Here is a 25,696-nt window from a genome sequence, read left to right on the forward strand (position 1 = left end):
AATTTTATATAAATCTTATTTAAACACTGAAATTTTAAAAGACAACTCATAAAATATGTCCTTAAAGAGAACTTTTGTATGTTTGGTAACGGAAATAAGAAAATAATAGAGGATGAATGAAACTGGAAATCAACCAAGTTTTACTGTTTTAGCCGTTGCACTAATGGCGTGGCAGATTCTAGCTGCAGCCTGTTTACTGGAATTGACTACAACCGACCGTACAAGACTAGCGCCCTCTCGCACTTATCCTCCGGTAAAACATCCCTCCTCCCTCGGTGTATTGTATCTTATGTGTGTGTGAACACAGAGTTAGGTGAAAAGCAAAGGCTACTCTTTCTTTATCTCTCACGGATAATATTACTATATTGCAACCCAACTTCCACTGTTGCCCTCTACCTAATTCAACACCTAAAGCCACAGCCAACAATAAAACCTATCAACAAATTATTTTCCTAAACCGGAGAAAAAGCAGAAATCAGAGGGAGAAAGTGAAAGAAAGTTAGAGAAATTTAGAAGGAAACTGACGGAAAAATTCTACTTATTTGTTGGCAATTTACGGAGATTCTTCTGTCGTAGCTGGTGGTGCTTCTGCTTGTTTGTTCTTTTTTTCTCTTGTGTGTCTATCACAGAATCAAAAACCCAAGGTACATTTCATTGTCTATTTCTCCAGATCTTGATATCGACTCTCAATCTTTGAGTAAACTGCCGATCTATTCAATCAGTGTCAATGTGGAACTCAGTTACGATAAGCTGACTCAGTGGAGAAATCAGGCGATTCAATTTGCAATATTTAAGCATTTTGAGATAATGGAGTATTGTTGTAGTTGAGTAAAGGTTTTCAATGTCGGCTTCTTTAGCGGCTTTCGAGCGGCCGAGAGCTGGAGCTTCCAATACGGTACGCTTTTAATTTTTTCCTGATTAGTGGGGAAGAAAGATTTGAGAGGAAAATTTTTGGATCTTGTGCTGCGTATGTGTGTTTTGCTTCCCATTATTTTTGAGGATAGAATAACATTTGAAAATTTCGTTATTTTGATTTATTTACATTTCTTGCATTTTATTCATTGGCGAGGTTGGAGTTGTTGTCTTTTATTGGATAAGAGAGACTAAAGTACATTTTATTGCTTTGTTTCTTGTATGTATATTGGGAAAAATAATTATACTGGAGTTATATTTTCTAGGATAAATTGTTTGAGAGCAAATTCTCTGTTCATGTGAAGGTTTCCATATTTATCTATAAATAAACTGGATTCTGGATTTTGATCAATTTCACTTTTCCTGCAATTTCTCAGCTTCAAAAAAAAAAAAAAAGGAAAAATCCAGTGATGGCGTGATGGCTGCTGTTTCTATTTTATAGCTACACAATCATAAGAAGTTGAATACCTCATTCTTAATAAAGTCAATTACCTGTCAAAAACTGATTTAGACAAATACCATCTTTATGATTTTCCACAATTAAAACTAAGTTGAATTCCGACTTGTGAGCAAGAAAGAATGTTTGTAAATTTCTTATTAAATTTTGATTTGTTGAAATATAGTTTAGTTTGACATGATTACATGTTATTGAGGGTAATAATTCTTTTGCAATTTTGATACTTTTTAATGAATAATACATTATGAAGTTCTCATTTAATTTTAGGACTCTCTCATATCTCATTTAATACTTCTTTTAGTAATTTAACAATAAACAAGCTTACAAGTTACACTTTACCAAATGTTTTAATTGTTTATCAGCCACTTATAAGTACTTTAATACTAAGTATTTTAACGAAACATATAATTGCTTAAAATTTTAAATGCTTAGTTTATAAGAACTAAAATTGTATAAGCTAATTTTCATAAGTTAGCTAATTTTCATAAGTTAAGCCAGAATTGTCTTAATAGAATGGTTATTGAACATCACTTGTCAACTTTTTGAAGTATGAATAATTTATTTTTATTGATAGCTCCTATGATGGTTGTGCTGTTTATTAAAGAGAATTGCCAAGGGTATATGCGGCAATGATATAGTCGTACTTATTTTTAATTTTGTTTGTTTTCCAAAATTTGGTAGATGATAGTTGTTTATTTATCCTTAACATGAAATTACTTGACAGGTTTTCAAGAGTGGACCGCTATTCATATCTTCAAAAGGTTGGCAGTCATTTTAACTATTTATTTTTTCTTGTTTAATTAGGAAGTTGTTTGGCTCAAGCACTTTTCTCTGAAATTAATAAGTTAGAAAGTCATATTTGGTTCACTTACTAATTTCTTATTAACCGATAATTGTGAGATCTGGAGAGCTATGGGTGATGGCCATGTGTCTGTATTGAGGTTGTATGGGATGATTGAGAGGTAGTTGGTTTGTAGATTGATATCTAGGCTTATGTTTGCAAGAGATAAAGAGTTAGAAAGCAAGAGGAAAACTCTTCACTAATTGCACTCCAATGGCTAAGTTAGTTGTAGTTGAGAGAGAAAAGTGATACAAGTAAATGCTTTGGGAAGAAGGTAGTAAATGAGTGGAAGGAATGAATGTTTAATTATCTTCCCTCTTTTCTTATAATCAACCTTAAAGCATGCTCATGTATTAGAATGGCACAATGACTTGATTGGTTGGACCTTGAGTGTTAGACATCTTAGATATACTTGTTGCTTCCTTTGAGTAAGGGCACACTATTTGAGCATCATGACTTGGGTTTGGACTTGTGGTGTTAGGACCTCGAGGGTGGGTTGAGAGGCACATTTATTAAGATTAGGTGGCTATTTAAGATTCTCATCCTTGCATTATGAATGTCAAAATAAGGATAGGTAGTGTTTATGAAAATTCTACTCAACGACCTATTCTCATGACTCGGCTAGATGAGTGATGTGACGCAGTTGCCAACCTCTGACAAATTTGAGGGTCCAACCTAATGTCCTCTTTTCTTGAACATGTTTGAGCTGTCTAGTGTCTTGGATGAGCCCATGGTTTTAAATCACATTTGCATTCGCGTTTGCTGGTCATGTTAGCGGATAAGGGAAATAGGGCTATAATGAGCATAATGTGACGACAACTGACATGGTGTTGCTTATTTTATTTATTTTTTGATAATATCGGGAGATATAAATAAGATTAAGACACACAACTGTACACTAAGTGTAATACATCAACAAAGCCAAAAAATGTATCAATTTAAAACATCATTATCATTAATTAATTTATAGTTAAATAATTATGCAGAGAATAAAAATTTTTGAAGAGGTGAATTATTAGTAATGGCCGTTACCGGTAAGATGGTTGTAACAACCATTACACTTGCAAATTATGGGGTGCCTGTAAATAACAGTGAAATGGGTAATTAACTCCCCAAAATCCCATTGCATAATGTAACAGCCATTATTTGATTCTATGGACGAGTCAGAGTCTTCATCCAACTATGAAGGATGGTTGAGCACTATATTATGGACAGTGCATTCTCAAACCAGATTGTTGGGCTTCTTTAGGGGTGTCCTAATATTGTAGATAGTCAATTCCATGCTAGTATAGTATTCTTTCAAGTACACACCTCAAAATAAGAGGGATCATTTATGTTGTCAGTAACTGTGTGGTAAATTACAATAATACTTTCATTAACATAAATATATTTTAGGAGCAATTACAAAAAACTACCCTATGGTTTAACACATTTTCAAGTAGGATCATGTGATTTAATTTGTAATAAAAAGGCTCATGTGGTTTTATGATGTTAGCAAAGTGGGGCTTTTACTCTAACACCCTTGAATATTGCTAGTAAATCATAATCTGCTCCTTGATATTTAGTGAAACATACATATTAATCCATGTATTTTTAAATTTAGTCCTTAAAGTTTTGTTTAATTAATAAAATAATTTCTTAATTTAAACTATATATTTTTAGTTAAAATTAATTTCTATATTTTTACAAATTGGTCCCTAAAATTACAATTACTAGTGAGTTCTTATAATTACAAATTATTTTTTATTTATTAAATTTTAAGTCTTATATATGAAAAATAATAAAAAAATAAAAAATCTGTTATTTCCTTTTTTCCCTAATTAAGGAAAAAGAATAAATCAAGGAAAGGAAATAAGTTAGGAAAGAATTCTTTGGGCTTGAATCTGTATACATATCGTGCTAAGATTCTTGATTTAATTTTTATTTTATTATTTTATTACCAAATATAAGATAATAAAATTTAATAAACATGGGATATTAGTTTTAAAAAATATAAATATTTATATGTAAGCAATTATAATATTTGGAGATCAATCTATAAAAATATAAAGATGAATTATAACTAAAAGGACCATTTTTTCAGTAAAACCATACTTTATAACTAAATTTAGAAATATAGGGACTAAATGATATGTTTCTCTAAAAATTATTTTTAATTGATTTTGAAATGCCACATCAACATTTATTAATAGTGTTAGAAGAAAATCCCTACTTTGCTAACGTAGTGAAGCGGTAGTATCTTTTTTGTCAAATATTAAATCATTAGACTCTTTTTGAAATAGGCGTCAAATCACATGGCAGTTCTTTTGTAATATTCCCTTTATTTTAGGAAATTATAGTAAAGTTAAAGTATCGTGAAGTTCATTTTTACGAAATTATTGTGAAGTTAATTTAGTTAATCTCCCACTTCCTGAAGTTGACATAGTGGCCTTTCATTAGTAAGTCATTCACAAATCATAATTGATGAAGTTGAGCGATCAAAGGAAAAGTTCGGTTTCCCTTTGGCTTTGTACTTCCTTGACAACTATACTTGATGACTTCGTCTTCTTCCTAGGAAAATCCATTTGTTGAGCTTACTTCTTGCAAAACATTGAGGTCATTGCTTTTAGTTCTGCTCCCTTGATTAAGTTTCTCAACATCTTTCAAGATTACTTTGGTTTCTTAAGTTCTTAATGCTCTAAATTGGGGATTATTTGTAAATTATTTGAGTCTCAACTCTCAAGGCTCTTTATTAGAAAAAAAAAGATTTTTTGAAATGCGACGTATATTTTCAACTAATGCAAATATGAATTTATGTACTAGTTTCTTGACTCTTTTAGATGTTATGAGATTATTCATATGCAAAAAATGACGCATAAAAGTTTGAAACGATTATTATGCTTAATTATGTTGAGCTTGTTAATGAATCTTCTAGAAATTTCTCAATTCTATTTGATGGGGTAATTTACATAGGCGGTGCACAAACTTTGGTGTCTGAAAGATTAAGTTACCTAAACTTCGTTTCATCACTTAATACTTCTTCAACTTCTATTAGTAATATAAAATCCCTTTTAACCTATAGTAGCAAGTTTCTAAGTTACATTTGCTGATATGGTACCTATTAAATTAAAAACGTTAAATACTTGAATGATTTGGCAATTATTAAAACTATTTTATTCAATTAAAAAATATTTTTAATTATTTTGTCTCTTTCTCGACTTAACTCTTTTTCCATCGACAAATCTCCCCCTCAATATCCGCAAACAACCCCACAAACCCCTCTTCCCCAACCTCCCTCCTCCCCTCTCGAATCTCTACGATCAATAATGCCCCTCTTCCCAATAATGCCACATTAGTCAAGGGTGAGTTCGGGCACATCTGAATGAAAGCAAGGATACCATTTAAAGTAAAGGATGAAAAGGAAGGGAACTCCCCATCAGAAAAAGATATTCAGACAAATTCAAGCATTGGACAATTTTGGGCTACTACTTTAAGACTTTCATTTGTCAATCTCAAAGGATTGTTCAGCAGAAGATGCAATGCTAGGAGAAATCGGAAAGGACTTGTAGGGAAATGGATAGTAGATTTCTTGTTTTTTGTGTTTAGCCTATAATGTCACAATCCCTCAATGCATGTCCAGATGAATCTTCTCCAAGTTCTTGCGCTTTCCCGTCACAAGCAAGCGCTCTCTCAAGGCTGACGATGCAATTCACAGGGCTAAGTTCCAACTTACCATCATAGACTCACTTGGGACCAATTGCTTTTGCCATCAATCAACAACCAACTGATTATAAACCTTCATATTTTTGTAATTAGCATCCACTTTGAACTGCAATTTTTGTAGTTTTCGCCAATTAGTTCCTAAATTAATTACATCACCCACCTAAATTAGTCTACCTTTCTTAATTCAAGCTTGCCAAAATATTCCAACCATTCAACACCGGAAACACTGAGACATCGACTAAGATGGAGAGGGAAAAAAGTCGAGTCAGAGATAAAATGATATAACTAAAAATATTTTTATTTGATTAAAATAATTTTAATTATTGAGAAATCAAGTGTTAAATATTTTTTAATTTGATGGAAGTCACATCAGCGAAGGTAACTTGAAAACCTGCTATTGTCGGTTAGAAGGGGTTTAATATTGCTCAAATAGAAATTGAGGGGGTTTTAAAATGACAAAATGAAGTTTGGATACCTTACTGTTATAAATCTCAAAGTTAGTGTACTGTTTACACAAGTTACCCCTAGTTGATGTTGGGAGACTTTAACTAATGAGATTATGGCAAAACAAATTTCAATAGCTGTTGCGCTTGGTACTTGTTAATTTTTTAATTAGTGGTGTTGTTTTTGGATGGTTGTGACTAGTTTTGGAGAAATTATATGCTGAATCCGCTTACATGGAATGAAAAACCAATGAGATAAGTCTACACAATATGAATTCCCCATTTTTTTTTAAATAATTGGATGGTTATTATTTTTTTTGGGGCACAATAACAGATGACATGAGATTCCTCTTTTTCATATTTGACAGCTTAAGCAAGATGAGAAATTAGGGGGTTTAGACTTTTAGTGTCAATTAGAAACAAGGCAAGAGCGTGTTTTTTCTCGGTTACTTGAGGTTCATTAATGCATCTATTATATTTTTCTTCCTTACCCAAGAGTTAAAAAAGAAAAAGTGCATTCACTATGTCAGGATTGATCTTGGAATTGTATCTTAGCAGTTACCATACACAACCACCCTTCTTCCAGTCATTAATGTCATATTTTTTTAGGACTACTTACTACTTACTATATTAATTATCTATTAGACTAAGAGGTCTTCTAACTTCTAAGCAACAAATTACTTAAACATTGAATTATACTGCCAATTAGAACTTATGAAATATTATTTTTCTACTCAAATAAATTGATGTTGAATTGCTGCAGGATTAGGCTGGAAATCATGGAAGAAACGGTGGTTTATCCTGACACGCACTTCCTTGGTGTTCTTTAAAAATGATCCTGTTAGTATTATTGTTATTTTAGTATGATTTCTTCCTCATTTTTTGTTTTTTATTTTTCACTTTTTCATTGTTTTGGATTGTCTGAAATCATGGAAGAAACGGTGGTTTATCCTGACACGCACTTCCTTGGTGTTCTTTAAAAATGATCCTGTTAATATTATTCTTATTTTAGTATGATTTCTTCCTCATTTTTTGTTTTTTATTTTTCACTTTTTCATTGTTTTGGATTGTCTATATTTGTGATTGGTGTGGCACTTTGCTAACCTTAAATGATACATATCAGCTGTTTTGGCTGAGGAATACAATTAAGGTGGTTGTAAATTGAACTTTGTGACATAAAAAATTTATTGCTATAATTTGTTTATCCATTATCTTTCTAGATACCTATGATTTCTAAGGATACCCATGATTTCTTTCTCCCTAGTGGAATGTTGTTTCTTGTCCTGTAGAAAATATCTTATGAAGACATTTTTTATTTTGTAATATGTGATGTGCATACAAAAGTTGGTCAGCAGAAGACAATTTCTTCTTTAAATGAAAACTAAGAGCCACTTGGCATTGAGTTTCTTTTCAGGCCAAAAAGCACCTTAAAAAAAGGATCATCTTAGACAGTTGAAAAAAAAGCACTTTGGAAACAAAAGCTCTAACAAAAAGGCCAAACAAACCCTAAGCCATTTTCAAGAAGACTTCTAAGTTCTAACTATAAAGGAAGAAAACAAAGGAAGGGTTCCGTTAGGAAAACATATTGGAGATATGTCCACATCCACTAATTTGTTAGCTACCATCAATAGGTCATGGCAACCGGAGAATCGGAGATCAATGCAATTTTCCCATTTTTTCTAGTTTTCTTCTATTGAAGTAGTATTAAAACCCATTTGCTTTCAATGATGTGTAATTTGAACCTTCTCATGGTCATGTTCTATGAAGAAAATTAAATTTTTTAATGTTGTTCCAGGCAAAAGAAATTTTCAGTTGCTTACATGTGTCAGTGTTAAAACCAAAACCAAGAATAGAATATTACCATTCTTCTCCAAAGTATGTTTTCTGGAGCATATTTCATTGATAAATGATGATTGACTATTCAATTTTTTTGGTGAAAATAAATGGGGCCTTATGAATACATGGCAGTGCTCTATATGCACACATGCTGTTGTGATCGTATTGCCCTTTAGAAGCTTATCTATTCTGGTAAAATGATTTAAAAGCAAGGCACTAAGGCACTTTAAAGCATCCCTGGAATGCCTGGGGCCCTGGACACATGCCTGATTGTAATAGACATGTGATATGCTGGCATTGGTTAGACAATTTCATGGGTTTCAAGTTTCAAAGTGAAAGTTAGCACTTTGTTATCTGGTTAATTTTACAACCTTTAAGACTCTTCATGCATAATATTTTGGATGCTTGTCAATTAATTTTTGTAAATTTTGTATTTTGATTGTCATGCAGAGTGCTTTGCCGCAAAGAGATGGTGAAGTAAATTTAACTTTGGGAGGAATTGACTTGAATAATTCGGGGAGGTACGTACAGACTATATATTGTCTGGAGGTGATTTCTAAAGAATATGGCTTATGGTTGTTACTTTATTTGCAGTGTCGTTGTCAGGGAGGATAAAAAGTTATTAACTGTCTTATTTCCTGATGGACGTGATGGGCGAGCATTCACACTCAAGGTGCTTTGTTTTTTTTTCTGATATTAATTTCTTTTTGAGTTTGGCATTGTACTTTTCTGATTTGTTCCTCTTTCTGATAAGATCTTAGGCACAGTACTACTTGTGTTATCTCTTCCAATTTCTTGTACAAGCATTCAGTATGTAAAGCCCTTTGGTTTTCCTTTTCTAAGTTCAGGCTGAAACTTCTGAGGATTTATATGAGTGGAAAACAGCCCTGGAACATGCACTTTCACAAGCACCAAGCGCTGCCCTTGTTATGGGACATGATGGAATTTTTCGTGGTGATACCAATGATCCTATTGAAGGCTCTTTCCATCAATGTTGTACTTCTGAAGCTTACATTTTTCTCCTTTTTTCTTTTTATTTAAAATTCTCATCCAGTTATATGTCAGTCTTGACAGTTTTTTTTCAGACTTACCGGTTTGACATTATACATATTTTGGTCAGGGAGGGACAAACGTCCTGTAAAGTCATTGGTTGTGGGAAGACCAATTTTGCTTGCCCTTGAAGATATTGATGGAGCTCCATCGTTCCTTGAGAAAGCTCTTTGTTTCCTTGAGAAATTTGGTGAGTTATGATCTCTAATTGCGTCCAACTCATTCTTCTCTAACCTTTAATTTTCTCACAGTGGAAATTGGAGCCTTCTTTGGCAAAGTTGTTTTCAGCATCTTTGCAGCCATTGGCTAGTTGCGGATCTCTTTTCGAAATTCTAATTTGTTATGGCTTTTAGTACGGGTGCTAGATTACTTGGCCTTTCTTCTTTTAAAGAGTGTTAGGAGCTGTGAATGGGCTCTGAGTAGTGTTTAAATTTGTGTTCTGATGTAGACATGTAGTGTCGCATGTTTATGATGCATCTCGATTACTGTCATAAAAAAATGAACTGGAGATTTAAAAGAATATCATAAACATCTTGGTCCTGCCACTGGGGTGGATTTTTTGCTGGTAAATATTCAATTTTAGGCTGAGATTATATGAGCTTCTCAAACTTAAGTTGGGTTCAGTTCAGGTGTGGGAGAGTAGGAGTGCCACTTTATCATGCTGCCACACCTAACACCATTTAATAACATTTTGCAACCACATGAATCATGCAGGATGTTAAATGGTAATATCTTTTGAATATATGGCACCTTTTATGGCGGTCCTGCAATGCAGGTTTTTCTGAAGTTGCTTCAGAAGCTACCTGGCATTTGTTTATAAAGAATCAAGGAAAAACTAGTTACATAAAATAGCAATATCTGGTATAATATAAAGTGGGAAATACAATTAATCTTAAAAAGATTGAAGAATTATTTATTGAGAAACTAGGTTTCCTTTATTTGGGGGTGATGATGATGGAGTTGATATACAAGCTCATTATTTGCACGACTAATTAGATCCTTAAAAAATAGTTTATTTTTATCCTTTGAGAATGTGAAAGTCCAAATATTCTTCTCCTAGATGAGGAACTTATTTTCTCGGCTATCTTTTTTCACTTGATTTAAATTTTTTGGTTGTCTTTTGTTTTGGAACTGTGAAGGGTTCATCTTGATCAGTTACATTGCCTCATTGAGGATACACTTTGTAAGACGTTGCCCTCATTTCTGCCATAATGCCAGTACCATCTGCCAAGCTCCTGCCAAATCTTATCATTACTGTACTGCTTCTATATTGATTTCATTGCTTTAAATCTCTAAAACCCATCTTGCCAGTAGCTTAAATTTGCCAAGTGCTAATAGGTATGAGCTTTGTTGCTTACTTAAGCTGATAACAATGTGCTTTGTGGAATTGTAGAATGGTGATGAAGTTAATGGGCATACAACTTAATAGTTAATACAAACACCTGAGGCAGATACGCATATGTTGTGATATTTCTCTTGTAGGAACTAAAGCCGAAGGAATTTTGCGACAATCTGCTGATGTTGAGGAGGTTGAACACAGAATTCAAGAATATGAACAAGGTATACTTTCTACTGATTATTTCTCTTGAATACTGTAATAGACTCAACTTTGCTCTTAAATGGATATTTTATCAATCATTTAGGTTGTGAACTTGCTTTTCTTACATTTTCATCTAAGGTTTCCATCACTAAATTTTCTTTGATTATCGCCAGGCAAGACTGAATTTGAAGCAGATGAAGATGCTCATGTTGTAGGTGATTGTGTAAAGGTATTTTTTCAATGCATCATTTCACAATTTCTGAGTTTTGAAATGCACTTGTTTCTGTATTGACCCAAGCTTTCTGATCTTTAGCATGTCTTAAGGGAGCTGCCTTCCTCTCCAGTTCCAGCATCGTGCTGCATTGCGTTGCTGGAGGCTTATAGTAAGTTCAGCTTTATTTTCTACCTCTATGATATTGGAGCATTTATCTTCTTTTACATTACACACACATACACACGAAGGAAGGTTGATATTAACACTCAATAGAAAATCCCAGAGGAAAAGTTTTGGCTCTCTTTATCATTAAGCTTCTTGTAGGTACTGGCATTCTTCCAAGTTGATTAAAGTTATGATTTAATTCAAACTCTGCACAGTACCCATGTATAGTAAATATTTTTTTGAACACTGGTTTAACTCATGGACACCAAGACTAACTTTAATGTCATTGACAAGAGCTAATAATACCACTAATGTAGTTGAACTAACAAAAGATGATGCTCCCCAGAGAGTCAATATTGTACATTCTTTCAGGATTACATGTAGTTCTATCTTGTGAACTTGTGCTTCAGTTCTGAACCCCTTGTTTCACCTTTCTCTACATTTTTTCTATATAGAATATAATAGGATAGTAATCATGAAATGTCCATTTGCCCCTAGCATTGCTGTGGCTTACTCAAAATAGTTTAAGCGCTGCTTCTTGCATCAATAGTAGCTGATCTCTGCTGTATGTTTTGGAAGACTGCTCTTATTTGTTTAAATTTTTCTGAGGAACATATTCAACCATTCTTATTTTTACCATTGAGCTCTTGATCACAAGGTGTGTTCCCTCAATTCCTTTATTTGGTCCTATAGATGTCATTTTACTCTTAGAAAAATAGAAACATATTACTCTTAGAAAAATAGAAACATATTACTCTTAGAAAAATAGAAACATATTGTATGAAAACCTAATGCATGTCCATGTTGCAAGAAAATGTATATATTAACGCAAATTCCTTTATTTGCTGATGTGTGTGTAACCTACATATATATTAAATTTGGGCCAGGCCTAACTTACCCCAAAAGCTAGCTCAAGGGGAGGATTGCCTATGGCTCATATAAGGGGCACATTACCCCTTTTCACAACCGATGTGGGATTCAACACACCCCCTCACGCCCAGAATTTTACTGGTGCGTGACACATTTATGGGAGGCCCAACATCGGATGGGAAGGCTCTGATACCACATTAAATTTGGGTCAGGCCTAACTCACCCCAAAAGCTAGCTCAAGGGGAGGATTGCCTATGGCTCATATAAGGGGCACATTACCCCTTTCCACAACCGATGTGGGATTCAACAACATACATACATCCTTTGTACATCTTTTAATTTGAGTCAGCATACTTGGTAACCACTCACATATAATGGTGTGTTTATGTAATGCATTTAATGTCTGTTAAACTGGTACTTGATTGGACCACATTGAGGACTGAGGAATTGAGAGACATATGTGCATTATTTAACTATATAATGCACATAATACTATTATCAGTCAGATAGATCAATATCAAAACACACATAATTTAGGTTTTTTAAATCGTTTTTTGCTCTATTTTTTTCAGAAAGTTCCATAATTCTAATATTTCCATGAGTATTTTGAACTGTGCAAGCATCCTTTCTGTTTCAATTGAAAATTGATTTGATTGGCTTTAAAATTCTCAATTCCAGTAAAAATATTGTGAATTATTTATTTGAATAAATTTTTATACGTAACGTGGAATATGAATTCTAATTTGTTCTCTTTGCTTATGAGAATTCTTGACAGAAGAGTATTGATCTTAGTTTTATTTTGTAATATTCATGTTATGATGTTATACATTGTTAATATTATTGAAATTCTAGTGGCATGGTAAGTTCAAGCAGGTGGAATATAACTGTGTATTTTAGAAGTATTTTCGTATGAAATTGTTTAATCAGTTTTTTAAGACACAAATGTTCATGTGACATGAAACTGGATTGCATAAATGCAATAAGGAATTAGGATAGACATTATCTGAAATCAAAGAATGGCTTGTTTAGAGCTACCTGTTCTCAAAAGTACATTTTTGTATACTTGTTCATGTAAATTTCGGTTTATCCGTGTATCTACATGTCTTGGTAGTGGGGCTAAAACGTTAAGTTCCTGATTATATGTTATTATTCTTCTTTTGTTGTTTATTGAATAAGAAATTGATCGAAAGGAAGCTCGGATTATTGCAATGCGCTCTGCAATATTGGAGACATTTCCTGAACCAAACCGACGTTTGTTACAGAGGTAATCTCTACAGTACATACATAGTTTTTACTAAGTTTTTGAATTTCTTGAGCTTTCTTGTGGGGCCTTAATGCTCATGTTTCTGGATTTCAGTTTGAAATTAAAATCTCAAGTTTGCTATACACTTTATAGTTTCAGTTTTTATTTTCTTTTTTTCAGCATTAATATTCATAGTGTATTTTTCATGAAGTTGGGTATCTTTCACCAGTGTATGTTATTATATAATGATACTTGTGGTGTTGACTAATAAGCCCTATGCATTGATGAAAGGAAATTGATTGGCTGTCAAGGCATTTTATTTTGGCATTGCTTGTCTGCTGCTGCTGGATGCTTACACAGTAGTAGAGATGAATAGCTTGTATTGCAAGTGTTTAGGGCTTCATTGGGCAATTCTTGTTCTCCTGTTTTTGAAATAACTGGCTATACTGTACATATTGAAAATTAAAACTTAAAAAGTTAACGTTATGAGATGCAATATGTAGGATCAGGATCTTGCAAAGGAATGTGTGTAGTCATTAGTGGTCTAGCAAGAGGTTTCTCATGAGCATGAAATATGTATACTTGTTTCAATCTAGTATTTCTTATTGCCTTCATACTTTGCAGAATTCTGAAGATGATGCATACAATCTCTTCTCATGCTCATGAGAATCGAATGACTGCATCTGCTGTTGCTGCTTGCATGGCACCCTTGCTGTTGCGTCCTCTGTTAGCTGGTGAATGTGAGTTGGAGGATGATTTTGATGTTAATGGTGACAGTTCTGCTCAGCTTCTTGCGGCTGCAAATGCTGCTAATAATGCTCAAGCCATCATTGCAACTCTTCTAGAGGAGTATGACAATATTTTTGACGTAAGATACTATGTGTTCGTTTGTTTGTTTGATAATGGGATATCGTTTTCATTACTTCCGCATATTTTGTATACAGTGATCATATCAATGAATGCTGATGTTTTTCTTTGAAACAAAATAGTGGAGTTTTAGACTTGGAAGACTATATGTTATATTGGAAATATGTATACAAAAGAAGAGAAATTACTTCATGGTCTATCGTTCTTTTTACCTTTTCTTTCAGAGTTTGGGACAAACTTAAGAGGCGGTTAATTGAGGTAGAGAGAATCTCTCTCTGTTCATGGTGATAGGTCGAATAGAAATCTTGGACTTTTGTAGAGTAGACAGCTTTTTGAATGTTTGTTGTCTGTTCTGCAAAATTGAACGAAATTCTTTTAGTCAATAGATGCCTTTTTCACTTCACAAGTGGTGCCAAAATTGGAAAGCTAGGAGAAACGGAAGATCAGGGAATTGACTGGTATGAGGATGTTGCTAGTGCAAGTGTGAGTTGCAGGGTTGAACAGTTGGTTTTCTTATTCTTTTAAGTTGTAACAGTCTATACATTTCATGGGTTAGGAATAGGTCTGATGTCAAGCTGTGCTAGTTTCTTGTAGATTGACCAGGTTTTCACATGCTGTATTTGAGTAAATTTTTATGCAAAGTGAGCAAGTTTCAGAAAAGCTCACTGAAACTTGATTGAGCTGAATGTGTCTGACCAGGTTTTAACATAGTTGTCCATAGTTGACGTAGCAAACAGGTGCTAGAGTTTCTGGCCTGTTTCAACTAGTTTGGCTATTCTGGATTGAAGAACTATTATAACTTGTCAGTTGTGCTAAACGAGAAAAGTGTAGATAAACTTCCTGGGAAGAAAATTAGCATAGCTAGAGATGGAAACATTAGATAAACTTCCAGGGAAGAAAATTAGCGTAGCTATAGATGGAAACATTCTTGGCTATGTATATAAAACCCAGAAAAGGCTGGCATATAGGGGATATCATCTGCTTTCTCTTTAGACTTTGCTGAACATCATAGCAAGTTTATCATCATTGAAGTTTCTGTGAAATATTTTATTGCGTACTTCTTTTGTTATTGATGTGTTGCTATGTTATTTCAGGATGAAAATCTACACAGGTGCTCTATATCTGCTGATTCTCGGATGGAAAACAGTGGGAGTGACGATTCATCCGATGATGAAAATATGGATGTGAAGGAAAACGGTTATCATGATGCAGAAAATGAAGTTGATCAAGAAACTGATGATGGTGGTGAACGTGTACTCAGTGGAAAATTAAGTGAGAGCAGTGGTTATGCTGGCAGTGATCTTTACGACTATAAGGTTGTTGAGGTTCTCTCTTACACATATAGATGCATCTCCATACAGCCCCTGCATTTTAAAATTGACTTGTTCATTAGTTTTCATGCATATGAACTGACCTAAGAGTAGTAGTGCTTGGAATTTTACACAGTACAGTTACCATAATTTGCAATTTAATTTGAAATCATTATGAGAGACAGCAGGGGGCTTGTCATACATGTGTGCTATGGAACAGTCCCTACTCCCTCATCACAATAACAGGGAAAAGGAAAGGAAAAAATAGCTAGGTTAATCAAAGAAAATAATAGATTATGCGATACCTTCACATTCAATGAACAATGATTTTTTTTTTTGAAGCCCCAAATCTATACTGCTCCAATTTTTCCTTAACCAATGAAATTGCATTCTCTTTTCTGTTTAGTTTTACCGCAAGGTAAAAAAACCAGGAGATGCTCAAATTGGTGATGAAGGTGTGAATCTAGTTTTTAGGTGGGAGCTTCAAGCTTGAGAGATGGAAGAGTTTGTGGATTTGTTTAAAGTTTTATGTGATGCCTTGAGAATTCGGGGCAGTGTTTATTTGGTTGATGCTACTGAAAGAGAGTAAGAATGCCTCTTGCAAGAGGCAACCAGAATTGATAAACCATGTGCTTCTGCATTGTGATTCTTAGAACTTCTTGGAGTTTGATATATACAACTGTTGGCATTAATGAATCTACTTGGCAAATATAGAAACTGGATAGCATCTATGGAGGGGTGACCATTGCTGGGCTAGGTTTAAGGTGTGGGATACTAGTTTGAGGACGACAGGGATAGATAAATCTAAGAGCATAAAAAATGTCAAAGCCTACTGGACACATGTAGATCTTATTGTCATAGTTTCCTAATAAATCATGCAAAACATCAATTGCTATTATGCTGATAATAGATTGTAGGTGTTAATATGCTACACTGGTTTGGAATACGACTAATGTTCCTGTTAAATTTGGGCCAGGCCTAACTCACCCCAAAAGCTAGCTCAAGGGGGAGGAGTGCCTATGACCCATATAAGGGGCACATTACCCCCTTTCCATAACCGATGTGAGATTCAACACACCCCCTCACGCTCAGAATTTTTACTGGTGTGTGACACATTTATGGGAGGCCCAACATCGGATGGGGAGGAGGCTCTGATACCATGTTAAATTTGGGCTAGGCCTAACTCACCCCATGTTAAATTTGGGCCAGGCCTAACTCACCCCAAAAGCTAGTTCAAGGGGAGGAGTGTCTATGACCCATATAAGGGGCACATTACCCCTTTCCACAACCGATGTGGGATTCAACACACCCCCTCACGCCCAGAATTTTTACTGGTGCGTGACACATTTATGGGAAGTCCAACATCGGATGGGGAGACTCTGATACCATGTTAAATTTGGGCCAGGCCTAACTCACTCCAAAAGCTAGCTCAAGGGGGAGGAGTGCCTATAACCCATATAAGGGGGCACATTACTCCTTTCCACTTCCACAACCGATGTAGGATTCAACACACCCCTTCACGCCCAGAATTTTTAGTTCCCTTTATAAAGTGTAGGGTATTCCTGCGCCCCTGAGCTAGCTTCTAGGATTGAGCTGAAGAACTTATTTTTGTAAAGTGGTATTGGAGCCTCTTCAACTGCTATGGACCTCCCATGAGTGTTTCACACTAAGTAATCATTCTTGAGTGTGAGGGGATGTGTTAATGTCCCAATTTTTGAAATATGGATAATGTGTCCCTTATAAAGCTTAGGACACTCCTTCTCTCTTAGGATGGCTTTTAGGAGTGATTTATGCCTAATCCTTTTTCTTGAGCAGAGAAAAATTAAAAAAGAAAAAGGAAAAGATATAGTGATCTTATCGGAAGACCTTGTTTGTTTTTACTCGAAAAGATATAGTGTTAATCTCAAAATTGCTTCTATCATTTAAATATTGCCCGGTAATGATTAACAGCAATCAAGTATTTGGAATACTGAAGTTGGCTGCACAATTTTGAGTTTCTGACAAGACAGTGCCTTATGCCTGCATCTGATGGCATGTGAACTATATCAATGTATATTTTATACTTTAGAGGGACTTTTTAGCTTCTTTTGTTGTTTTTGTTGTTGTTGTGGTCGTCATGCTGAAGGTGAAGTTTCATCATTCTTTTCAATGATATTATGGAGTGGTGTGTTTACCTACCATTTAGTCACAATCAAGGTTATCTTACTTGTTTAGATTTTATCACACTGTTCTGTTTCCCATCCAATCTGGAACTGAACATTTGGTGTTCTAGAGGAACATTGGATGTTCATGTGAATGAGAGATTATTGAAATTGTGCAAATGAAAAGAATGACGCTTTTGGATTTGATGTTTGTGATGTATGCAATGGTACGGTGTATTTGGTTGTAGAGGAATGCAAAGATTTTTTTGAGTTGGCTGGGTTTATGTATTTGATTTCAAATGAAAATACCTACATCTGTATAGATTCAGGGAATGCTATGCATTCTGCATCGACTCATTTTTATCTCATTGAGATGTTTGTCTTTCTAATTGATGTCCTTAGGAACCTTCTAATTGTTCCAATACTTATCATTGATGCATGTGTATTCAACTATTCATCTTGTACACATGCAGGCTTTTGGTGGTGACAACTCAGATGGATCACCAAGAAATCCTCATGCACCAGCTGAGAGTTCAAATTTACCGGTTGATTCAGTCCAAACTAGAGACCCTAATGTACAACTCATGGAACAACCAAGTAAACTGAATAAAGGAAATGATGATTCACTTAATGAGATGGATGCTTCAAATGCGTCACCTATTGGTGAATCTTACCAATCAATGGGGGGAATTCTATCTTCAACTGACCCCATTCCTTCTCTACACTTATCTGGGCTTGATTCATCTGCTGAGAAGCCAAATGGTAAAGTTGCATCCTCTAATCTCAATGGAAAGCGATCAACATTCTGGGGAAGAAGTAATGTAAGTCCACCTATTGATGCACTGTATGCCCCAAATCATCTAAATGGAAAGATTAATCAGGTTTAATTGATGATAAATGTTTCAATTGGAGATGGTCTCTTGCTGAATTTTCTGCTGGGTAAAGAGGATTTTTAAGAAACCCACAAATGGAAGGTTATATGCAACTGTTTATCCAATTGCATTAAGCCTCATTTTTGGTTTGCTGTGGATTGGGAATTGAGTGCAATTCTAAGTGGAGTGTTCCTTTTTCTTTGTTTGGTTGGTGAACAAGGAATTCAATTTATTATGATATTTTTATTTATGTTGAAAAATCATGTACTTTGGAAGTATATTTTTTTTTAAATTATCATTAAATTTTATGTAGTTGTTGGAAAACAAAACTTGGATAGGATTCTTTAATCTAGATCTAGGCATCCATTTCCATTCTCATTCCATTCCAAGAACCAAACACGTCCTTAAAACTCAGAAGTAACAAGTTTGGTAAGAAAGTTAGACAATGATTATTCAACCTCAAGGGAACATTGCTTCTTTATGCCCTTTATTATTTGTTTGGAAATATAAGAAATGTAATAGGGGAATTGTAAATATCAATTATGATTATGTTTATGCCCTTCAATATGTAATATAGTGCAAAAAGATAGGGGTATATGATATAGAACAAGGAACACCAGATGAATAGAAACATATTTTCAATGGTCAAAGGAGGTAGAGAACACATTCTCGAGGGATCAAGTGAAGCACATTCTGAAATCTTTTAGACTCAGGAAAAAAAACTAATTCTCAATAAAGCTTTGGTTAATTGTCAATAGTTCACAAGATTCAAGCTTAATAAAATACTAAGAAGACCGGTATTTATAGAAAAATAATTAGTCCTGCTACTAGGATTAGGAATTCCAAAATAAGAAACCCTAATCAAATATCAACTCGTCATCCTAACTACATTAAATAACAATAATAATAATAAAAATTCTAGACTGTCTTTCAATTCTCCATCAGTATATTTATGAAAGAATTACCTATATAACTAATGGTTTGAGGCCTCCTCCGTTGTAAACTTCATAGTTTCAAATATAATGCTACTTTCGTCGGTCAGAAACTTGAAGCTAGAAAACCATGAGTGAGTTCCAGGAAACTGTAGCATGGTGTCAAATTGTCGGTTGACATCAATCCTTCACTCGTTCTAGAGCTATCCATTCCCTGGAAATTTTTTAACATAAGGGTTCTCCTAGTTTTTCTTTGCCCTACTGAGATCGAAAGATGAGCTGTCTGGTTCAGTTCCTATGGTTTTTAAACTGATTTATTGGGATATCAGGCATCTAATAATATTTATTTATCTCTACAGGCCAGAAAGACACCATCAGTTGAATCAGTTGATTCTTCAGGAGAAGAAGAGTAAGACACTGGTTATTTGCTTTCTCCTTGAACCACATAAACATATGTGACCTGGCACCATAAAATGTAAATTTTATATTCAAATGATTTTGTGGATATTTGTAATTTGTCAATCTAAACAAATGACATTTTTTCTGTTGCCCGAAGACATTGTAATTTTCCAGGTCTTCGCTTCCTTTTCTAGTTATAACTGTAATATAATTTAGTTCAGCTGTACTTTCTTAAATGCTTTTCTTGTGTTAGCTTTTTTGTTTGATTCACCAACTGTCATTAAATCACTTTGGTCTCTAGTTGTATGATCCATACTGCTAATCTAATAGTATATTATTGTTTATAGGTCTTTGGTCTCTAGTTATATGATCCATACTGCTAATCTAATAGTATATTATTGTTTATAGGCCTTTGGTCTCTAGTTATATGATCCATACTGCTAATCTAATATTATATTATTGTTTATAGGCTTGCCCTTCAGAGGCTTGAGATCACAAAAAATGACTTGAAACAGAGGATTGCAAAGGAGGTCTAATCACTTTGCTTAAACCTGCTTATACTCCATTATGGAATATGTGCATTAAGGTCTAACAAGATTCGCTGTTCTCTGTTTAGGCCCGAGGGAATGCAATTTTACAAGCTAGCTTAGAGAGAAGGAAGCAAGCTTTGCATGAGCGACGGTTGGCGCTTGAACAAGATGTACTCATTTACATATTGCACCTTCGAACTTTAGTCTTTATGCTACTGTTTGCATTAATATTAAACTTGGTGCAATAAAATTATGCACTCAATCCCTTCATGAATTACTGCTCCTTCAGCTGAAATATTAACTCAATAATGAATTCAGAATAAGCAAGAACATGAATAATTTTTTGTCAATCTCTGATTGCAATTCTGTGTGAGGACTGGGATTGTAGGTGCAAGATCTAACATTCATAGATATGATGTTAATATATATATGTGTGTGTGTGTGTGTGCTCTTTTTTCAAATTAGCGTTATATTACATTGTAAATATTTACATACTTATTGGAGATTGAGTAAATAATTTTGTTTGTCTACTGGCTTGTGGGTGACTGTCAGGTCTCAAGGTTGCAAGAGCAGCTGCAAGCTGAAAGAGATCTTAGAGCTGCACTTGAAGTTGGCTTGAGCATGTCTTCTGGACAGTTCTCCAGTTCTCGGGGCATGGATTCCAAAGTATGTATAAATCTGGATTCTGGAGTGACTTCTCCCTCTCCTTTCTTACTGCAATATATTGATTATTTGGCGATGGACATGATTATGACTTAAATTGATGTGAAGACAAGGGCTGAGCTTGAGGAGATTGCTCTTGCTGAAGCAGATGTGGCCAGATTGAAACAGAAAGTTGCAGAACTCCACCATCAACTAAATCAGCAAAGGCAGCATCACTATGGTTCCCTCTCTGATGCATGTGACCGTTATCAACATGTCCAAAATCCTGGCACTCAACAGTGAGTATACCAAGTCATTATCATCTTCTTCTTCTTCAACTGTCTATGGTGTGAGAATGATATACATGGCATTTCAGCAAGATTATTTCTTTGGATTTGCTATCCACCGGTGAATCTGGAAATTTTTTTCTGGGGCCCTTGTGATTGAAACTCTTTATTTTTATTAGAGTTACATGTTTGCTCCCACACCCCAATGACAACTCCCAGTTCAAGATGCACATTTTCATATGTGTACACACTGCATCTGCTGCAGGTAACCAATCTGCTTAAATGCATGTTCTTGTTTGGGTGATTAAATGGCCTTTTTTTAGATGCATAGCACTTTTACATTTTTTAATGGGGTTAGTGTGGAAACTTTAAATATTGAAAGCAGGCTGGCAGCAAAATGTGTTATAATAAAGTTCATTTGATAGTTTCTTGCTGGAAAGAAAGGGCAAAGTATCTTTTGTCTTTATAACATGAAATTAAATGATTCTATTGCATTTACATTTTATGCTCACCTTTAATATTGCAATGATGGAAGCCAAGGATGAATTACAGATGAATAGCCCTATGAGGACTGAAATTTGACGTTGCATGGTGATTTAAGAATGTATCTGGATGAACATTTTTCATATTCTTATTATGCCCCTTTTCTTCCTTTTATATCTGCAGGAGATTTCTTCAGCAAGATTTTGATGCAACCCTTGCTTTTGTGAATCATGAAAGGAAACATAGAACTGAGGTATCTTATAGCTCCACACTACAGTCGATCGAAATATTTGGTCAAGTGCTTTAGAAAATGGATACGTACATAATTCTAATTCCATCTTGCTGCTTGTTCGAAGTGGGGGATTCTAATTTTTCTATTCTGCTTCAGATTTAAAATCTTTCAGTTCTCCTTTATGATTCCCTGGGACAATTTAAACTACCGTTTGGTTGTAAATGAGCTATTCTGAATTTGGTTTGCTTATCGAGAAAGCCCCTAGCAATCACCATTTCTGATCTCCTCTCAAATGTTGTGGTTCTTTGTATAACTTTTATCCTAATCTCTCGATTTCCTTCACATCTTTTGAAATCATTTAAGACTTCTTAATGTAAATAAATAAATAATTTATAACACTACTCTACAAATCCAACTTGATAAAATCTGGGCTGCTACGCTACAGGAGAGTTTATTGGGGGCAGATTGGAGGAATATTAAAGGAACAGGATTAGCAACTGGCAGCAGTAACAGGCAGCCTCCTCGAAAACAATTTCTGGAATCAACCAGCTTCAGTGATTCTAAAAGCACCGAGGCATCCACTAACATGTCCATGGATGAGATGTGTGGTATTGATTCTGCTCCCTCCACTTCGAGGGCTGTAGAGGTAAGTGTTTGTGCAGAGTACATCGTCCCATAAAGCTGGTGATATAGATGTTTATGTTGTGTATGTGGTCGCAGATGATGGATTATCCAAGACATCCATCGGCGGCGTCTTCAGCTTTGGTGGAATTAACAACGCGGCTTGATTTCTTTAAGGAGAGGCGTTCTCAGCTGATGGAACAGCTCCACAACCTTGACTTGAACTATGGCACCACATCCTCACAGGATTTTATTTATAGACCATCATCCCCACCCTGGAACTGACAAAAGACAATTTGATGTTCACCTGCGAGTCAATGTGGTTGTTGTACATTCTTTCAGAATTGCATATATTTGTATGTTGTGAACTGTCTCTTAAATTTCAATATCCTCTCTTCTTTTTTCACCTCTCTCTACATCTATCTAGTTAGAATTTGATTGGATTCTAATCTTCTTTTCCCCTCTCAGCATTGCCATGCCTTTTGTTGTTGTAAAAAAGTGTCCCTTCTTGTGTCAATAGTTAGCTGATCTGTTCTGAACATACAAATTGCAGCAGACTTTTTCCTTATAAGAAACATGCCTTGTATTTTTTTTTTTTATTACAATAGCCCTGGTGTATATGAGTGAATGAATGATCTGACTGTGATGAGTGTATTTAGAATGCATATTTTTGGAGGTTCGATTTGAGAGAAATGCAATGTTAGCTACAAATTTATTTGTTATAAACAATGATGTGAAGTGTAAATGATGAGTTCAATAAGTTGATTTGCATCTCCAAGTTGATAACAAATTGACATTTTCGGCTGATTTTTGAGGTGCCTTGATAATTGGAGTCCGATCACTTGGGTAAAAATTTCCTAAACTCTTTCAGACGAGTGGATGGTCGGGCAATTCCCCCCCTTTTTTGGGGCAAAATTGCATTCGTTTTGCACTTTCTTTATATCTGCTTTCTTTTTTCAATGCCGGAACTATATATAACATGTGCCTTCTTTTTTCCTAAGGTCTTTTTTATATGCTTAAAAATCGGTGTTTTAACTCCACCCATGCTGAGGGAAAAACTGTGCTGGAAGGCCTAAAGCTTGCCTGGTCTTTTGGTGCTATAAAGGTTTTGGAGTGCGACAACCAGGCTGTTGTGAACTGTCCATGGAAATGAACTCTTGATCAATATAGTTCCCTGTTTGTTGTTATTAAGGATTTGATTCATCGTAACTGAGACGGCTAGATTGTGCATATCTTTCGTGAAGCCAACCACTGCGCTGACTGGCTGGTGTCTCTTAATCCTAGGAGTGTTGTTCTCTGTGTTTTTTTTTTATTAATCAACATGCAAACTGAGATTTGCATTAAAAAGGCCCAACTGGGCAAAGCGTATAGGCAGAGGAACAATACAATTTCAAGCTCAAAACATTGGAATCAAACCAGTCAAATAAAATCAACCAAATCAAATCTAAATAAACTACCATAGAATCAAATCACAAACTCAATTGATCTCAAACTAGGAACCTTAGAGGCAGAAGTGCAGACAGCTAAGAAGCCACTCCTGAGACCAGACCACCTTCGAGAACACTCGATGAAAAGCATCATCTGACTCCAATTAATTGGCATGCAATGCAACCAAGAAATGAAGACGGTAATTAAGATGCACATACTATCACTGGAAGGAGATGAGGTCTGATATTCTTTTGGTAGGTCTGATTTTTTTTTTTTTTTTTTTTTTTTGTGAGGTTGAGTTTTTAAATTCTTTTTATTTGCTTTAATTTGTCTTCCATCGTCAAAAGTTCCTCTCGCCTTATTGGTGTGATTGTTTCTGATTTCTATAATTTGTTTTATTGTATTTCTTTATTTTCTTTGGTGCAACTTTTTAAATTGAGGGTCTTTTTTATTAAAGAGGCTTCAATTTAATAAATTTAATTGCTGCACTTGAATTTACAGAGGGATCGGTGGTAGATCGCTATGGGAAGCTCTTGCATGTAATTAACTTGTGTATCACCAGATTGAATAGCAGCATGACGGATCTTAGACAGGTGTGACACACCTAAGAGGCATAATGTCCACTCGTACTTCTCTTGCACGCTATCACTAAATAAATCTTTAACAATTCATACGAACGGCTGAGTGTGTGAGCCCAACATGACACTGTCTCATTCCCGTTAACCCACCCATTACTGATTGGGTGGAATTGTGGATGTAGCGCATGGTAGTAGTAGCATGTTCTTTTTCTTTTTAATGTCAGTAATTTTTAGTATGGATTAGTTCACACATTGAGTAAATACTTTCTCGTTGTACTGTATACATACTTCCCAAATCTTAGTTTGGCTTTTGTTATACTTGTGTTCTGGAGATCCGACATACCTGGGCTGCAAAAATAACTAAATAGAAGCAAGCTGTGTCATTACGTGGGACAATTAGGCAATTTTTTTACCTCCATTTGTTGCTTCATGTACTGTGCTTAATTTCTTTTGTAGCCAATTTTTATACGCATCAAAATGATTGAATGCGCTTTCAAGTTTAACTCGACAAATTTTATACAATTTCATTATTAATGTTATTATTTTGGTAAAATATCTTGAAATTATCTTTTACTTAAATCAGCCTGAAGAATATTCAGAAAATAGAATGGAGGAAAAGATATCCACTTTTCTCATTAGTCATAAACCAAAAACTACATTTCAATTTTATGCATAATTATTAAAACAATCTCATATAAATATACCAAGTCAACGAACTTGTATATATTGAAAATTAAATTGGTTTTTAACCATAATTTATTTGACCATTTTACTTATAGTCGGTCAATATTAAAAATTTCTATTACATGCTGTAATTAATTAACAATTATCATGTTACCTTATTAATAACCAAAATTTATTTGACCATTTTATTGAGAAAAATAAGTTTGCCATATCAAGCTCCAATTAAAATCTGCCAGGCTTTCGTTAGTGCATCGCTAAGAGAAGAAAACTTGTTGACTTTCTAGGAAAAAAAAAAAAAACTACTTGATTTTCAAGTTCATTTCTCCTCTATTTCTTTAATTATATTTTTTATATAATCATAGTTATTATTCTATTGGCATAAAACACGGGTATAAAATACTAGCTTAAAGAATTTTC

General features: G+C 34.6%; 1 protein-coding gene across 3 annotated transcripts; it reads left to right on the plus strand.

The window, feature by feature from the left end:
• The first annotated feature begins 282 nt into the window (after positions 1 to 282).
• Positions 283 to 23,192, plus strand: LOC110607703 (rho GTPase-activating protein 7). 3 transcript variants are annotated; one of them, XM_021746853.2, is made up of 23 exons: positions 283 to 644; positions 723 to 895; positions 2,094 to 2,130; positions 7,119 to 7,195; positions 8,642 to 8,712; positions 8,786 to 8,864; positions 9,040 to 9,184; positions 9,312 to 9,431; positions 10,724 to 10,801; positions 10,955 to 11,010; positions 11,095 to 11,164; positions 13,207 to 13,294; positions 13,898 to 14,141; positions 15,235 to 15,456; positions 18,065 to 18,412; positions 19,755 to 19,804; positions 20,264 to 20,324; positions 20,411 to 20,494; positions 20,877 to 20,990; positions 21,096 to 21,265; positions 21,920 to 21,989; positions 22,414 to 22,614; positions 22,689 to 23,192. In XM_021746853.2, exons 2-23 carry the CDS (start codon positions 842 to 844, stop codon positions 22,872 to 22,874), a joined length of 2,625 nt encoding a protein of 874 aa, XP_021602545.1. In that variant the 5' UTR covers positions 283 to 644; positions 723 to 841; the 3' UTR covers positions 22,875 to 23,192. The 3 variants fall into 3 exon arrangements, with proteins under 3 accessions (XP_021602545.1, XP_021602559.1, XP_021602550.1); XM_021746867.2 differs by having other exon boundaries at positions 9,040 to 9,145; XM_021746858.2 differs by having other exon boundaries at positions 741 to 895.
• Positions 23,193 to 25,696: the final 2,504 nt, after the last annotated feature.

The sequence above is a fragment of the Manihot esculenta genome, chromosome 2 (genome assembly GCF_001659605.2).
Source record: "Manihot esculenta cultivar AM560-2 chromosome 2, M.esculenta_v8, whole genome shotgun sequence".
NCBI classification, from domain to species: domain Eukaryota; kingdom Viridiplantae; phylum Streptophyta; class Magnoliopsida; order Malpighiales; family Euphorbiaceae; genus Manihot; species Manihot esculenta.

Coding starts and splice junctions, on each gene's coding strand:
- LOC110607703 (XM_021746853.2), top strand. CDS start 842: ATGTCGGCTTCTTTAGCGGCTTTCGAGCGGCCGAGAGCTGGAGCTTCC. Junction 2,131..7,118: donor GCTATTCATATCTTCAAAAG/GTTGGCAGTCAT, acceptor GAATTGCTGCAG/GATTAGGCTGGAAATCATGG. Junction 14,142..15,234: donor AGTATGACAATATTTTTGAC/GTAAGATACTAT, acceptor ATGTTATTTCAG/GATGAAAATCTACACAGGTG.